Below are 17,566 nucleotides of genomic sequence, written 5' to 3'. Positions count from 1 at the left end.
CTTCAGTTGACCCTGTCTACATCCTGTTTCAGACTGAAGGTGATCTTATACGAGTCGGTCGGACACGGGACTGGGCTGCTAAACAGGCAGGGCAGGCTCTGTACCCAGGCGGCTCCATACCAGAGCAAACCAGGTAAATGTAGATTTTCACTTGGACAGGTTGTGCCACAATAATCCGGGTATTTATAACATGTCATAAGGAAGATTGTACCACAAAAAATCCAGGTAAATGTAGCTTGTCACTAGGATAGCACAGGTTGTGCCATAACAATCCAGGTAAATATAACATGTCATTAGGAAGATTGTACCACAACAATCCAGGTATAATTGGCTTGTCACTAGGATGGGCTGTACCACTATAATCCAGGTATATATGGCTTGTCACTAGGATGGGCTGTACCACTATAATCCAGGTATATATGGCTTGTCACTAGGATGGGCTGTACCACTATAATCCAGGTATATATGGCTTGTCACTAAAATGGGCTGTACCACTATAATCCAGGTATATATGGCTTGTCACTAGGATGGGCTGTACCACTATAATCCAGGTAAATATATCTTATCCTCAATCTACTTGAAATGTCCCCAATATCTGTAAACTCCCAAATTGAATTTTGCAACGTGAAAGATTCATGATGTCAGGATATTATATTTTATAATATTTTCCACTTTTCAAACATGGCAGAGGATGTAATGAGGAAATGACATTATTACTTTGATTCCCATCATGTTAATGAAAGCAATGTTAAAGTACCTCTCATTATAAGACAATTAGAATTTGTATTATCCCATGCCATGTTCATTGTTAAAAAACAGTTCTTAGACTGGGCATCTGTAACTGTATAGTGAGTGAGTATGGTTTTACGCCGCTTTGAGCAATATTCTAGCAATATCACGGTGGGGGAAACCAGACATGGGCTTCACACATTTTCCCCCTGTGGGGAATCGAACCTGGATCTTTGGCGTGATGGCCGAATGCTTTAACCACTAGGCTACCCCCACCAACCCATTAACTGTATAGTATCTCAGTGGGCTTGCCCTATAAAACCAGCGCAAGTCCAGCAAGCAGCCACACAGACTTATGCATGCACCTCGCTGTATGTGATGTGAAATCCAGTCTCATGTCGTTTGATGTGAAGTAAGGGCACGGTGACCCACAACCATGATGGTCAAAGTACACTTGTTGCATCAGAAATGTATTGCTCAGGGACTCATATTGGACAGACGTTTTTTGTTTCCTCAGGAATTTCTTCCGTCTGATTATCTGAAGCACTTAAATGACAGATTTAATGATCCACAGATTAATGAAGATGTAGTGACTGTGTAAGGGTTCAAAGTGGCAGATTTAATGATACACAGATTAATGAAGATATAGTGACTGTGTAAGGGTTCAAAATGGATAGATTTAATGATACACAGATTAATGAAGATATAGTGACTGTGTAGAGGGTTCAAGATTATGGCAGATTTCAATGATAGATTTTTAATGATACACAGATTAATGAAGATATAGTGACTGTGTAAGGGTTCAATTTAATGATAGATTTAATGATACACAGATTAATGAAGATTTAATGATAGGGTTCAAAATGACAGATTTAATGATACACAGATTAATGAAGATATAGTGACTGTGTAAGGGTTCAAAATGACAGATTTAATGATAGATTTAATGATACACAGATTAATGAAGATATAGTGACTGTGTAAGGGTTCAAAATGACAGATTTAATGATAGATTTAATGATACACAGATTAATGAAGATATAGTGACTGTGTAAGGGTTCAAAATGATAGATTTAATGATACACAGATTAATGAAGATATAGTGACTGTGTAAGGGTTCAAAATGACAGATTTAATGATAGATTTAATGATACACAGATTAATGAAGATATAGTGACTGTGTAAGGGTTCAAAATGACAGATTTAATGATAGATTTAATGATACACAGATTAATGAAGATATAGTGACTGTGTAAGGGTTCAAAATGACAGATTTAATGATAGATTTAATGATACACAGATTAATGAAGATATAGTGACTGTGTAAGGGTTCAAAATGACAGATTTAATGATAGATTTAATGATACACAGATTAATGAAGATATAGTGACTGATTTAATGGTTCAAAATGACAGATTTAATGATAGATTAATAAGATGACTGTGTAAGGGTTCAAAATGACAGATTTAATGAATGATACACAGATTAATGAAGATATAGTGACTGTGTAAGGGTTCAAAATGACAGATTTAAAATGACAGATTTAATGATACACAGATTAATGAAGATATAGTGACTGTGTAAGGGTTCAAAATGACAGATTTAATGATAGATTTAATGATACACAGATTAATGAAGATATAGTGACTGTGTAAGGGTTCAAAATGACAGATTTAATGATAGATTTAATGATACACAGATTAATGAAGATATAGTGACTGTGTAAGGGTTCAAAATGACAGATTTAATGATAGATTTAATGATACACAGATTAATGAAGATATAGTGACTGTGTAAGGGTTCAAAATGATAGATTTAATGATAGATTTAATGATACACAGATTAATGAAGATATAGTGACTGTGTAAGGGTTCAAAATGACAGATTTAATGATAGATTTAATGATACACAGATTAATGAAGATATAGTGACTGTGTAAGGGTTCAAAATGACAGATTTAATGATAGATTTAATGATACACAGATTAATGAAGATATAGTGACTGTGTAAGGGTTCAAAATGACAGATTTAATGATAGATTTAATGATACACAGATTAATGAAGATATAGTGACTGTGTAAGGGTTCAAAATGACAGATTTAATGATAGATTTAATGATACACAGATTAATGAAGATATAGTGACTGTGTAAGGGTTCAAAATGACAGATTTAATGATAGATTTAATGATACACAGATTAATGAAGATATAGTGACTGTGTAAGGGTTCAAAATGACAGATTTAATGATAGATTTAATGATACACAGATTAATGAAGATATAGTGACTGTGTAAGGGTTCAAAATGACAGATTTAATGATAGATTTAATGATACACAGATTAATGAAGATATAGTGACTGTGTAAGGGTTCAAAATGACAGATTTAATGATAGATTTAATGATACACAGATTAATGAAGATATAGTGACTGTGTAAGGGTTCAAAATGACAGATTTAATGATAGATTTAATGATACACAGATTAATGAAGATATAGTGACTGTGTAAGGGTTCAAAATGACAGATTTAATGATAGATTTAATGATACACAGATTAATGAAGATATAGTGACTGTGTAAGGGTTCAAAATGACAGATTTAATGATAGATTTAATGATACACAGATTAATGAAGATATAGTGACTGTGTAAGGGTTCAAAATGACAGATTTAATGATAGATTTAATGATACACAGATTAATGAAGATATAGTGACTGTGTAAGGGTTCAAAATGACAGATTTAATGATAGATTTAATGATACACAGATTAATGAAGATATAGTGACTGTGTAAGGGTTCAAATGACAGATTTAATGATAGATTTAATGATACACAGATTAATGAAGATATAGTGACTGTGTAAGGGTTCAAAATGACAGATTTAATGATAGATTTAATGATACACAGATTAATGAAGATATAGTGACTGTGTAAGGGTTCAAAATGACAGATTTAATGATACACAGATTAATGAAGATATAGTGACTGTGTAAGGGTTCCACAGATTAATGAAGATATAGTGACTGTGTAAGGGTTCCACAGATTAATGAAGATATAGTGACTGTGTAAGGGTTCCACAGATTAATGAAGATATAGTGACTGTGTAAGGGTTCCACAGATTAATGAAGATATAGTGACTGTGTAAGGGTTCAATAGGGCAAGAACAGTTTCCAGTGATTAGACTAATAATATTAGATAATGTCTCAAACTGTTTCCTTGTAGTCTCCTACCGTGAAGTGTTGTGAGATGTTAGTAAACATATATGATTTTGTTCATCACAGCTTGTTTCCATTTACGTGTTTATACTTTTTCAAGGCGATTTCTCTTAGCTTGACTAAGAGATAGAGATGAACAAAAACAGCAAAGTCGTGATGCGATACATATTGTGATACATAGGTCACAATATGCATATTTACTTAAAAAATGTGTGTGAAGATGTGAAACTTCTAGCTGAGCAAATCAGTAGGGATGGACTAATTATAAATTTATTTCTCGAATACCTGACTCCCTATTTCCCGACTCACCTGCTGCAAATCACAGGAATTGGGCACAAAATGTCTGATTGGGATTTATAGTTACATGAACCTTGGCAATTACTGTCACATTGAAGCTGACTTCACCGTTTTCATTATTTGAACATATGAAAGGAAAAAGGAATGTGTGCATAGTGTCAAAAAACCCAGCAACTTGTAATGTTGTATTTCTATTAAACAATATGTCACAAAGCTACCGTAATCATAGGTGTGGGTAATCCAGTTGTAGATGGGTCCCCTTCAGAACATACCTGGCCCAAGGATCAGAGTATCACATCCATGCACACAAACAGCAGTCAAAACCAATGCCAGACTGGTACAACACATTCAGTATGATAACATAGTTTACAGCCGACTTGATAGACTGAGGTGAGAAGTCAGAGATGTTTTCAAGGGTCACCCAACCAGCTAGCCTCAGATAGGCGTGGTAGTTATTATTCAAAATATATCACCTTCACGCTATTCACTTGGATTTGCTTGGATTAACATATACCTGGCAAAGTTTGGAAATGTACCCTTTCCTAGCGTGCATCCCTGATTATCTTGCTGATTTGCTGATCTTATGCAGACATCACCTATTCACTATCACCTATAAACTCCACAGCAGTGGATAATACAAAAAATGACCCTGTCTCCCTGTTTATAAGTGAGACCTGAATCAGTGTTGAGAGCTTATGTGACGGATGACTCACTCAGGCCTGAAAATGAGCACCTGAACAGAAGTAAGTTAGAAGTTTAAACTGTTACCTGAGACAGGATTTAAAGCAGAAATATTTGAATAACGTCTGCTGATGAATTAGAGAATATCCAATAGACTGGACCTTAGAAGGGGATAGCAGTATACTGACTATCTGATAAATGATAACATATGAGCAAATACACCATGGGGTAACTGTTGCCCTGCAGATATCTGCAAACATGGTTCATGTCGACCCACTTTTTAGATATACATTACACATGACAAACAATAGTGAAGTATTGTGAGAATAACAAGCACATGCTGGTGACACACTGACAGGTCACGTTTAGACTTCCTTGTTTGACACAATGATGTGGTGTGCATTGTTAAAATAGAAAATAGATCTGAAATTAATTTCCTCAAAAACTGGGAAATGAGTTTCAAATCTTTCCTGCGTTGCTGGTATGACCAGGGAGTCCTATTCATTGAAATCATATGAAAGTGTCAAGTGGTAAGTTGGGCTTTTCCCCTCAGCCAACTCTTATGGAGTGGTTTTAACTGGAAAAAGTCTTCTCATTGGTATCAAATCCAACTACCCTTCTTACTGCAGCACATTTACTGTATTCAGTGTAATTGCACACTCTGACTACCAAAACAAAATTAAACATAACAGAACATTTTTGTTTACAGAAAACAATAGTTCATCATTGGTTTCCTAGCAACTGTTATTAAAACTGTATATTTACTCAAACCCTCAAACACATTTGATGTGTATGGTTCTGATAAGTATCACCTTGTTTTGGTAAATAAGCCTGTTGTGTTTATGGTACATTGTTGTGGTTGATATTTAGGTTTACTATAGTCTGTTTGGCTCAAAAGCAGACCAATGAATTGCAATCTAACTCGAAAACTACTAAACAAATAATAAAAATAAAAAAGGTTATTAAACAAACTATCAATAAAATCTTGACACAGATCACTATTTGTTATGAGGGAGGAGTGCAAAAGAGAGGAACAGCCATGTGTATACCAGGCACGTGCACATGTGCCGACAAAGTTATTGATTCATTTATTTGTGCTGTGTCGTCTCCATCCTTTCTCGCACACCTGGCTGTTCCTCTCTTTGCACTCCTCCCTTGTAACAAATATTGAACTGTATAAATATTTTAAAGATAGTTTGTTAAACAACTTTGTTATTTTTAGGACATAGGTTCTGCAAAAAACTCATAGAGTTGGTCCGATGTTTTGGTTATGGTCAATGTTTCATTGAGTATTAAACCCGTGAAGATCTGGGGTAGAATAGGTCTTCAGCAACCCATGTTTGCCACAAAAGGTGACTATGCTTGTTGTAAGAGGCGACTAACAGGATCGGGTGGTCAGGCTCGCTGACTTGGTTGACACATGTCATCGGTTTCCAATTGCGCAGAATGATGCTCATGCTGTTGATCACTGGATTGTCTGGTCCAGACTTGTTTATGTACAGACCGCCGCCATATAGCTGGAATATTGCAGCGTAAAACTAAACTCACTCACTCACTTCATTGGTATTATATGTTTATTAGTTTTTGAGTTAGATTGCAATTCATCGGTCCGTTTTTGAGCCAGATGGACTATAGTACAAATTTGGTGTTAGTATCAGTGTGGTTGTAAGTATGTGTTTGTTATCTAATTCTGCACTCAGCAATCTTCCAGCTGGGCAAGACATACGAATAAATCATTGAAATGGTATAAAATGACACATCATAACATTCCACATTATAGGAGCCAAAATCGATAGTCATTCATGTCTTAACACCTGATCTAAATTTAGTCGAGCCTGAAACCCACAGACAATATTAACATTGTAAACCAGGTAATTGTAAACCAGGTAATAAACCAGGTAATTGTAAACCAGGTAATTGTAAACCAGGTAAAATGTCCTCAAATTCTTCCCCACTTTCCAGAAGCAGTCCGCTGTGTATCATTGTCTGACACCCTGACTGTAGGAGAACATGGGGAAACTCACAAATCAATCTTTGTAATATTTTCAAATCCTGTTTGATTTCATAAATGTAATAAGGATGATATATAGCATCATTTTCCATAGCAGTTTCTGTTTGAAAATTGGTCATCTCCTTGATGTGAACATGTGAAGCCGTGAACACCGAATTTATAATTGGTCTTCAGCAACCCATGCTTGTTGTAAGAGGTGTCTAACATAATTGGGGGTCAGGCTAGCTGACTTGGTTGACTCATGTCATTGTATCCCAATTACATATATTGATGCTCATGGTGTCAATCGATGAATGAATGAATGAATGAATGAATGAATGAATGAATGAATGAATGAATGAATGAATGAATGAATGAATGAATGAATGAATGAATGAATGAATGAATGAATGAATGAATGAATGAATGAATGAATGAATGATGCTCTACACAGCATCAGCAATTTTCCAGCTACTCGCACGAGTCACAGCGACCTACATCTGATGGTAACTGTGCAATTCTAAGCATTGGTTGTCGTTACTCCTTATGTTGACATGTACTGTGCAAGGTTATTTTTTTTGTCAGTATCCTAAACCTGTTTATGGGAACAAGGATGATGTTAGTGTAAACAAGCCAGAGCACACAAGCAGATCAACGTATACACATAACGTTGATCAGGAAGTATCAGGTTTTGAATCATCAAGGAAATATCCACTGCTTATACAATGATTGCTTTTTGAAAATTCAGAAAGGGTCAGTCTTGTTTTTGTAATAGTCATGGTTCTCATAAGAAGAAAAGTTTCAATTTGCTTTTTGTATTGAATATGCTATCATAATTATGTTTCCAATCCTACTTATTTATGGTTACCAGTGAGTCAGTGAGCCTGTGTGTTGTGTCCTATAGCCATGCTAGTCAATGTGATCACCTCAGGGTTCTCCATCCACACCCCTGGATCAAACATACACACTACCAAGCAGTACACTCGCCTTTTGGGTCTAGTTGTCTGCGCCCTATAGTCAATGCGGAAAGACACTGGCAACCAATGGAGCTCATTGAGTACTGGGGAAATGTGGTCCAACTTTGATGCTCTGGATGCGATTCTGGCAGCAGTGTTCTGAAGGGTTCGAAGTCTTTTAATCTGTTCTTTAGTGGTATTGACAAGTAGACAATTACAGTAGTCTAATCTGGATAAAATATGGGAAACAGTCAGATTTTATAATTACCAAAACAACACGACATTCACGATTATAACTACAACAGGATACCTTTTACTAAAAAAAAACATTCTCTCCTAGCTAACAAAAACATAATCTCTGGGTCACCTCTTGACTAGATATCCAAAATGGAACCAATTAAGAACCAATTTAAAAACAAACAGTTAACACTGTAAGAGCTTAATTCTAACTATTCACTTCATCACAAAGTCCTGAAACTGTTCTGGTACAGATTTTGTTCTGACAGGTCTAGTGGGTGACATGAAACTAACAACTTGGTCACCAGACCAAGTTGTTAGTTTCATGTCAGCCACTAGCTCCAGCCAAGAGCACTCCTCATCATGCAACACTGACTGGTTCAGCTGCTGCTCATCTGTTTCAGTTTCAGAATAATATTGTTGTGAGAGGTACTTCGATCAAACCAAACACTGTTTGATGACTCCTCAGTAACTTGGTTATGTGCTATGACAAATTAACTGTGTTAACATGAAAGACTCAGGTGATCCTTAGTTATATTGTCAGCAGCATATACAATGTACACAGAAATAACATGTACAAAGTGACCCATTATAAACGAGCCTGATAGGTGAAATTGTCAATTTCTGTGATTCTTAATTGTATAAATTGTAATATGAATCACTGTAGTTTTCAATTTTGTGTTTCATGTGCATTATTGGTGTACAGTGTGATGCCACAACAGTTATTGCCTATAGTTAGTGCAATATATAATATACATGTCTATATATGTATACAATATGATGCCAATGAATGTTATTGGTTATGATATGCTGCTTATTCAGTCTGTGGTATACTTTTCATGACATTGCCTTGTCAATATGGAAACTGTAATAGGTTGAGTATTAGGATATATATTGCTGACGTTTGAGACTCATAGCAACAAAACTGTCATGGCAACCAGTTTTAATATACTTGTTGCATGTATACAACATATAAATTTTACATGCATGAGCTTGTGAAAGTAATTCTGATTTTGTCAGCTGTGATAATGAGTGGAGCATTCAGTACAATCTGTTCCAACCAGTAATATTGTATCTTTGTGAATGTGAATCTGTGGCAGGAACAAGTAATCACTGAGCTCTTTCTTTTCCTGAATGGCAAAATTGACATTTACTTAATTCAAGCAGCACAGGGTTTGAGCAGAACAGAGATTATACTTGAGAAGAGTCTTTATTCAACTCTATAGAGTGTGCCATCTTTGATTGTGGTATCAATGACCTCTGCCTTCTTCAGATGAGCATTATGTTTGTTCTCGATGTTTGCCTCTTTTTGTGTTAGTGAGTTCTGTGAATGTTTCTGTTTCAGTGGAGGTGCGGTGGGGTAGCCTAGTGGTTAAAGTGTTTGTTTGTCATGCCAAAGACCAAGGTTCGATTCCCACATGGGCACTAATGTGTGAAGCCCATTTGTGTTGTCCTCTGCCGTGACATTGCTGAAATGTTGCTAAAAGCAGCATAAAACTAAACTCACTCACTCTGTTTCAGTGGATGGCCAGAAATCAGTGGGACATACAGCAACAGCTCCCTGATGGATGAAAGCCGGGGCAAGATGTCTGCCGTCAGGCGCACCTTCTGTCTGTTCGTGGCCTTCGATCTGATCCTCACCTTCATCCTGTGGGTCATCTATACTCAGGTGAGAACACACCCTGTCTCAAAACAGACTGTAGTTCATTGTCCTCAAGGCAGACATTCAGGAGACTGTTCCATGTGTTGGGACCTTTGAAGAACTCATTTAGCTTTATACAACATGCAACCTGTTAATGAGAAGTGTAGCTTAATATGTATGTCTACTTGCCTCATTTCAAATTTGAATTTTTCTTTTTGAATGTCTGAGTAACCAATACTGGACCTCAAAACTCAATATTTGATGAGGTCCTTGAGAGGCATATAGACTTTTGTATTCAAGTATAATTATGGACTATTATGGATGTCAATAAAGGAGAAGTTGACATCCATAGTTATTAGTCTTCTGCTTCAATATTTAAGCATAAAACTTCCATTATGTATTGACCATGTTGAATCACTATTTTATGACATTAATTATGCATTGTTTGGCCTCAAGTCATCAAACTGTGGCTGCTTCAAGATTATGTGCACATGTTCCTACAACTGTTTGCAGCAATACATCCTTACATTACATAATGCTATCAGCAAACCTATAGCAGCTTTGATAATTGTATCGTAGCAGAGTGCAGTTTCTTTTATCCTTGTGCAACTAGGTTTTCATGTCATTATGCAAGTTAACTTCAGTTCATTAAATTCTGCCCTGCTTTGTGTCAGCCCTGCTTTAAGTCAACCATGCACTCACTTACTTGGTGCAAGTTAATTCTCTGAAACAGAACTTATCGTATGAATAACACTGTAATGCATGGATTGTACTAGGAGTGGTGAGGTCCTTGAGACTGACTGAACTTGGACATACCTTGACTGAAGTGTATAACTTTTGTGTTTCTGTTTTCAGCTCATAGGGGATAAAGGTTGGGTCGCCTTTCAGAAACAAGTTGCAGGATACAACTTCACAATTTCACTGTTTGATACTGTGGTGAGTTTTGTGAACAGTTAATATGGCTTCATAGAGACCTTTTGCAATACTTATGCATGAATATTTTTCTGACAAATACCAGCCACAAATGTTCACTGTTCCGAGTATTACTATCACCCTGTGTGGATTGCATGGTGCAATTCATACCCTAGCCCCAAACTACTACTCTATATGACCTCATAACCACCAACCTATGTTCACCTCGCCTCATCGTGATCATCAGAAATAGAGTATCAACAAATCTGTATTGAAATACACAAGTTAGTCCTTTGTCACACTATTTCATAATAAAACATGTTCATGGTTTAAACTTGCATATCTGGACTTACGTTTGTAATCCAGTTTATTAATTCTACTCAAATTGTAGTTCAATAATGTTTATATTAGTTACTGGCATTTAATCTGGTTTCAATGACCAACCAGGCCTTTGGATAGCCATTGGATAACCATCGGATAGCCATTGGATAACCATTGGATAACCATTGAATGACAGATATCCAGAAGGCCTTAGTTTGACTGTCAGACTCATAATGTCTTGTCAGTTGCCAGAACTCTCATTAACGTAAAACATTTTACTTTTCTTTTTACATTGTGTTCATAAAAAAACATAATTTTACTTGCTGAACAAGTTGTAATGCTGTGTTATTCAGTAATATTTCTTTTTTCTCAGTAAAGTGAGCCTCTCAATTCATTTGTTAGGTCCCCATTTATGTCCTGAAATTATGATATATAATCATTGAAATAACTATCTATCTATTACTCTTTCAGATGTTGTCTGCAGTGCGCCTTACATTCCTTTTACTGGCCTATGCTTTGTTCAATTTAAAACACTGGTGGATGGTAGCTGTAAGTACAAGTGGCGTCACCATAGATGTTAGTGTATACCACTCAAAACAACTTACACAACACCCATGATTGGATTTTGTTTGTTGTTTACTCAGCAATATTCCATACATATATGGAGGCAGTAAATAATCTGAGAATGCATTGATCATGTTGATCTGTGAATTGGGATACGATGACGTGTCAACAAGTCAGTAAACCTGTCCACCACCTCCCCTTGTTCAAGCATGGGTTGCTGAAGATCTTTGAAGGTCCCCATGATTGGAGGGTGTGTGATGCAGTAGCCACCACCCGTGACATGTTAACTGTAGTCAGATGATTAAATAGGTTGATTTTAAACTTCTTTTACGTTGTATACACAGATGGTCCCTACATTGGTAATACTATAAGGTTGTTATTTTGCATTTGATCAATTTTCTGGTGTCCCCTACCGTGATGTTGATGGAATATTGCTAAAAGCGGCGTAAAAACCTCACTCACTCACTCGATCACTCGATCACTCACTCATTCACAATTGATCAATTATAGGAAACTACATTTATAGTGAACACACTTAATATGAACTGAAGGATATAAATAGCTGTGTTCTGGGCCCTGGACACTTGCTGTATATTTTAGTAGGAATGTGTATAACACGCTCCTGTTATTACGAACTAAAACTAGCGGTCCCTTAGTTATATAGGTAGTTTACTGTATTTGTATTACAACATGTAGGAGAGTTGTTTACAAGGTTCTCACTGCATTGTTTTGGGTGGAAAGCTTTATGGATCCTGGTTTCGTGACGCCAAGCACCTGGAGTCACTTCCTCATCCCCTTTTCATTGTAGGACAAGATTGGTCTGCAAACCTATGTAGTTGTAAATACACAGAGATCAATTTTGGTGACTTGGTTAATAGTGTGTCCTTGTTTGTATTGTTTGTTGAAATCTTCAAACTGTGCAATAGTGGTACTATGTACATCATACACAGGGCAAGAGTGAGTGAGTTGGGTTTTACATTACTTTTAGCAATATTCCAGCAATATCTTGGCAGCAGACACCAGAAATGGGCTTAACACATTGTACCCATGGGTCTTCAATGTGATGAGCAACCACTTTTACCACTAGGCTACCCTGGTGAGAGCAAGAAAATGCTTCAGGGAGATAGTATAATGTTCTCACTACATTGTTTTGGGTGGAGAGCCTTATAGAGCCTAGTTATACCCCCGCTTCGAAGTAATGGGGGTATATAGCGTTCATTCATTCTGTCCGTCCCTCCTTCCATCCCGAAACTTTGTCCGGAGCTTATCTCCTAAAATTTACATGCTAGGTTCACCAAACTCCACAAACATGTTAATCATTACCAATTGATGTGCCTTTTGCTATTTTAATTTTTTTTCAGAATTTTGTTTTATTTCTGTTTCCATGGAAACACGACTTAGTGCCAAATGTGTTTAATGGTTTTGTCTGGAGCATATCCCCATAAGTTTACATGCTAGGTTCACCAAACTTCACACACATGTTAATCATTACCCATTGATGTGCCTTTTGCTATTTTAAAGTTTTTTCAGAATTCTTTTTGTTTGGCTGTTTCCATGGAAACACGACTTGGTGCCAAATGTGTTTGATGGTTTTGTCCGAAGCATATCTCTTAAAGTTTACATGCTAGGTTCACCAAACTTCACACACATGTTTATCTTTACCCATTGATGTGCCTTTTTCTATTTTAAAGTTTTTCAGAATTTCTTTTGTTGTTGTTTCCATGAAAACATGACTTGGTGCAAAATGTGTTTGATGGTTACCTGGCCACAGCATATCAATCGAAACTATACATGCTAGGTTCACCAAACTTAATACACAAGTTAATCATGACCCACAGATATGCCATGTGCTAAAAACTAACAATCTTCATCTACGTCCACTTCATTGTGTGCAACAAGTTCAATTGTATGTAAGGTTTCCACGGAAAACACAAAAAAATAATGTTTCCATAAATTATTACTGTAATCGGTACATGGCAAAACTATTATCTAACATGTATATAAAGTTTAGTAGAGTCAAGGAGAAAGTCTTGTGAGCTGCTGATCCTTGTCACATTATATATATCAATATCAGTCATTTCCATGTCACAAAGTGGGAAGCGGGGGTATGTGAGCTGTGCTCACTTCTTCACTTGTTTGTGATGCCAAAAACCAGGATTAACTTCCTTATGTCGCCATTTCTGGGAAAGAATTGTTTAAGATTGGTCCGCAACCAGTGTAGTTGTTAAAAAAAAAAGAGGTCAATTTTGGTGATGAGCTACCATTTTAAATACTAGAGCATCCCAGGGCAGTGGGGTAACCTAGTGGTTAAAGTATTGGCTTGTCACGCCAAAGACCCGGGTTCAATTCCCAATATGGGTACGTGTGAAGCCCATTTCTGGTGTCATTGCTGGAATATTGCTAAAGGCGGTGTAAAACTGAACTCACCCACTCACTAGTGTATTCCATCGCCCTGTCAGAGCATACCAATGCCACCGGGAGATAGTATGAGCAAAGGCTTGTACTATAGGGGTAAAGTAACATCACCATGCCTGACCACCCAATCCCGTTTACTTGCTTCATATGATAGCCAAAGAGCACTGGGGACCTGTTCTATCCGTAGTCCAGTCAGGGCTTTCCATCAAGTGTGTGATTTAATTGGCAATATTTGCATCTTGTCAGTTCCTGATTTGCTTATTGCTACAAACTTAACATCAGATAGGAAGTGAATATAACTTTTGGACTGAGATATTGCACTCCTTGGTTTGAAATCCTGCCGTAGTAAAAAATGGTAGTGACATCATTAGACTAAACATCTGCTTAATTACTTATATCTTTAGAAAGCTGAAGAGATTTTATATAACAATTTTTGTGAAATTTACAAAATATGCAGTGATATTTGATTTCCATTTTTATCCCCCTCAACGCATTTTGGGGGGGGGGTATTAAAATGGACTCCGTCCGTCCGTGCGTGCGTGCGTCCGTCCGTCTGTGCACATTTGTCTTTTCCGGAGCAGAACTCTAAAACCTTTAAGTATTTCTTCACCAAACTTGGCACATAGATAGATCTGGTGGTGTACTGGTGCCTTTTGGTAGTTTTGGAATTCTGAATAAAACATATTTTTCCTTATCCTGACTCATGCTCTTTTGCTTGTCTTCTTCTTCTTGCGAACATAGTGGAACACTTGTATCTCCTTAATTGAAGCTCCCTTCAATGTAAAATCACTAATTGGTACTCACCACGAGTTGCCTCCCTTGCCCTTTAGGCGGGAACAGGTGTCGCCACCCTCTGGCCTCATGCTTCACTCTCTCCTTCTTCGCCCAGTGAGCAGGATGTGAGAGCGCCTGTGTCTCCTTACACACTATATCCTTTGGTTTTTCTAGTTTATTACCTCTTATAGGTTACTATAGAGGTATAGCTAGTATCCTTCATTAATTTGCATTGATATTTAATCGTATTTCTACTGTTTATTCACGCGAGTTCGTGATTGTTCAGCTAGTATTTACGCTGATGAAAATCTGTACTATTTGCAATTTACGCTTTTCAATTGCTGACCCGCATGTATTATGCCCTAGTTGTGCTACTTTGTGCGTTTGATACACGCTGCAGTTACTGCATTAATCTATCCAATTCTGCTTTTCATAAATATCTTTGCGCCGAGACGTACAGCAGATAGGTCACGCAAACAAGGGTTAGACATGGCCGATACATCGGATTCCCCTTCCAGTCAGCTGCTGTCGATAGACCCTCCCGCCTGGTGTTTCGCAAGAGACTCGCCGGAAGATGGCTGCGGGATGCAGTCCGCCAACACTAAGAAGCGCCCTGCCTCCCCAGACGCCCCGCCATCGCAGATAAAGTCCAAGAGGGCCACGACGCCTTCCCCAACGCAGACTTCGACTCCCCAGGGCAGCGCCGACATCTAAGGGGAAGTTCACGAAGTCGCCAAGAACTTTCTCAGCCGAGATTGTTCCAGCCACCGAACTGGCCTCTACGATGATCAGCCGATCATCATCCCTGACGTGACGCCACAAGAAGCGACCGCGTGACAGCTACAGTGACATCAGCAGAGATTGCCATGCAGCCTGATGCCTCTACACTGATGTCAGACGACTTCTGAGGGGTCAGCAGCTGTCATCGCAGAGAGGGCACCGACTACTGGCCGCGAGACCATCCCAGACGAAGCTGTTGCGCAGATCATGACCATGATGGAGGGCCACTACAGTCGGGGAAGCAGCCAGCCCAGGGCCCGAGCAACGCAGACGATACCCCAGAGGCACCCCCCAGTCAGCGTAGCAGCCACGACGAAGCAGCCTTCGAGAAGGAAGTCACAGACCACCAACAACGACGACGATGATGTACAGTCGCCGCTAAGGCCTTCAGCGAAGACGGGAGAGATCGCCATCATCCTCGCCTCGCCCCTCAGATGCAGACTCAGACCACCAGACGCCACGGAAACCGCCACGGAAGTCAAGGCGCCGCCCCCAGGTCCGACGCAGAGGAAGCTGCACGGCGTCACCACACAGATCGCCATCGCCCAGAAGGACGCCGAGGACTATTCAAGAGCTTCACGGCCGCCAACATTCTCCTCGCGAGATCTAGGTCTTCCCATAGACGCAGATCACCTAGACGATCTCCACGCCGTTCACCACGCCGATCTCCACGCATATCACCTCGCAGGTCATCACACAAGTCGGCACACAGGTCTACACTCAGGTCTCCCCGGTGTCACCCGACATAGAGATAGCAGCCCAGAGGTCACCATCAGAAGAGCATCAACCTCTCATCTCCGATGCTGGTACAGAAGATGATGGAGGCATCATCTTCTCAGACGCTGAGATAAGATATTGGATGGTAAACAACCTAGATTTATCTTCACGTCCCAAGAGTGGCAACTCAGCGCGAGACATACCTGATGAAGGAAGACGATGCAGACGCCATCACCTTACTCCGACGACCCGATTGCTGCGGTGCCACATAATCTAGATACAGCCTTCATTAAAGCTACGAAAGTGCAGACTCCACATCTGCCGAACTTTCGCTTAAGAAGTTCTCCACGCACAACATGGACCCTTCCTGAAGGCACAAGACATCGATGAAAACTACAAGCTGATCAGCGATGTTAAGAACAAGAACTACAAGATTGACGATCGCAAGCTGGTGCAGATAGAAAACATGACGAGACGCATGTTCTTTGGCCTAAATAGATCTAGAACGATCAATGAGACACTTATCACCAGATTTCATGAATACTCTACCTCTGAAGATGATAGGATGATCTACTCGGCCCTACTGATGCAAAAAGAAGGACCAGCAGTTCCTTACAGATCATCTCACATCTGTCTCAGCAGCACTGACCTTAGCTCGTCAGTCAAGGCCTCCTCGCTTCCTGCAGCTGGGGTGAGAACTTTACAGCTCCACTCTATACAGCCCCGGTCATCCCCAAACATCTTTGACGGAGGAATAGACAAAGTCTCCAAGGAAGTCACTAAGGACTCCAGAGAAGTCCTTATGATCAAGTCGATGGACACGCTTAGCAAGCCGCCATCAGGCAGACTTCACAAAGATACTCAGGGAGATCTAAGTTCTCGGGACTACAGAAAGCACGGGATAGGAAAATAGCCAGCCAGGGGAAAAGATTCTTTTAACGTCGCCCATATGGCAACTATAGAGGAGGGTCAGGAAGAGGCAGGACACCCAGAGGTTCCGCAACTATAAACGCTGAAAGACAGGTTCGAACGACTGGAGTCTTCCACCCCAGCCGCTCCAGTACAACCGCCACAAGTGGGTGGACGCCTCCAACGACATTAATTGGAGAACTGGGAATGTTAAAGACCCTTATGTCTCCAACATTCTTCAACACGGATTTCTCAGTATCCCACTACAGGCCACGCCCGCTGACAGTCAACCCTTACAAGTTCGGATTTACAGGCACAACAACTACCAAAGTTAAGAGAGGCGTTTACATCACTCATAACCAAGCAGGCCATAGAAGTACTAGATCAAGTAGACATCGAACCAGGCTTCTACTCCCCAGTTTTCCTAGT

General features: G+C 39.1%; 1 protein-coding gene across 3 annotated transcripts in view; it reads left to right on the top strand.

The window, feature by feature from the left end:
- Positions 1-17,566, top strand: part of LOC124278658 (stAR-related lipid transfer protein 3-like) — a 68,356-nt gene that overhangs the window by 14,366 nt on the left and 36,424 nt on the right. For 2 of the 3 annotated variants that reach the window (XM_046714429.1, XM_046714430.1), the window contains exons 2-5: positions 33-133; positions 9,625-9,772; positions 10,601-10,681; positions 11,450-11,527. In XM_046714429.1, coding sequence (XP_046570385.1) covers positions 33-133; positions 9,625-9,772; positions 10,601-10,681; positions 11,450-11,527 — 408 coding nt within the window. Of the gene's footprint in view, positions 1-32; positions 134-4,962; positions 4,983-9,624; positions 9,773-10,600; positions 10,682-11,449; positions 11,528-17,566 lie in introns of those variants that run through there. The other variant, XM_046714431.1, reaches the window with a different exon arrangement.

This window comes from Haliotis rubra, unplaced genomic scaffold, assembly GCF_003918875.1.
Source record: "Haliotis rubra isolate DU_JTF1 unplaced genomic scaffold, ASM391887v1 Scf24, whole genome shotgun sequence".
Taxonomy (NCBI): Eukaryota; Metazoa; Mollusca; class Gastropoda; order Lepetellida; family Haliotidae; genus Haliotis; species Haliotis rubra.
This window is presented reverse-complemented; position numbering and strand designations above follow the sequence as displayed.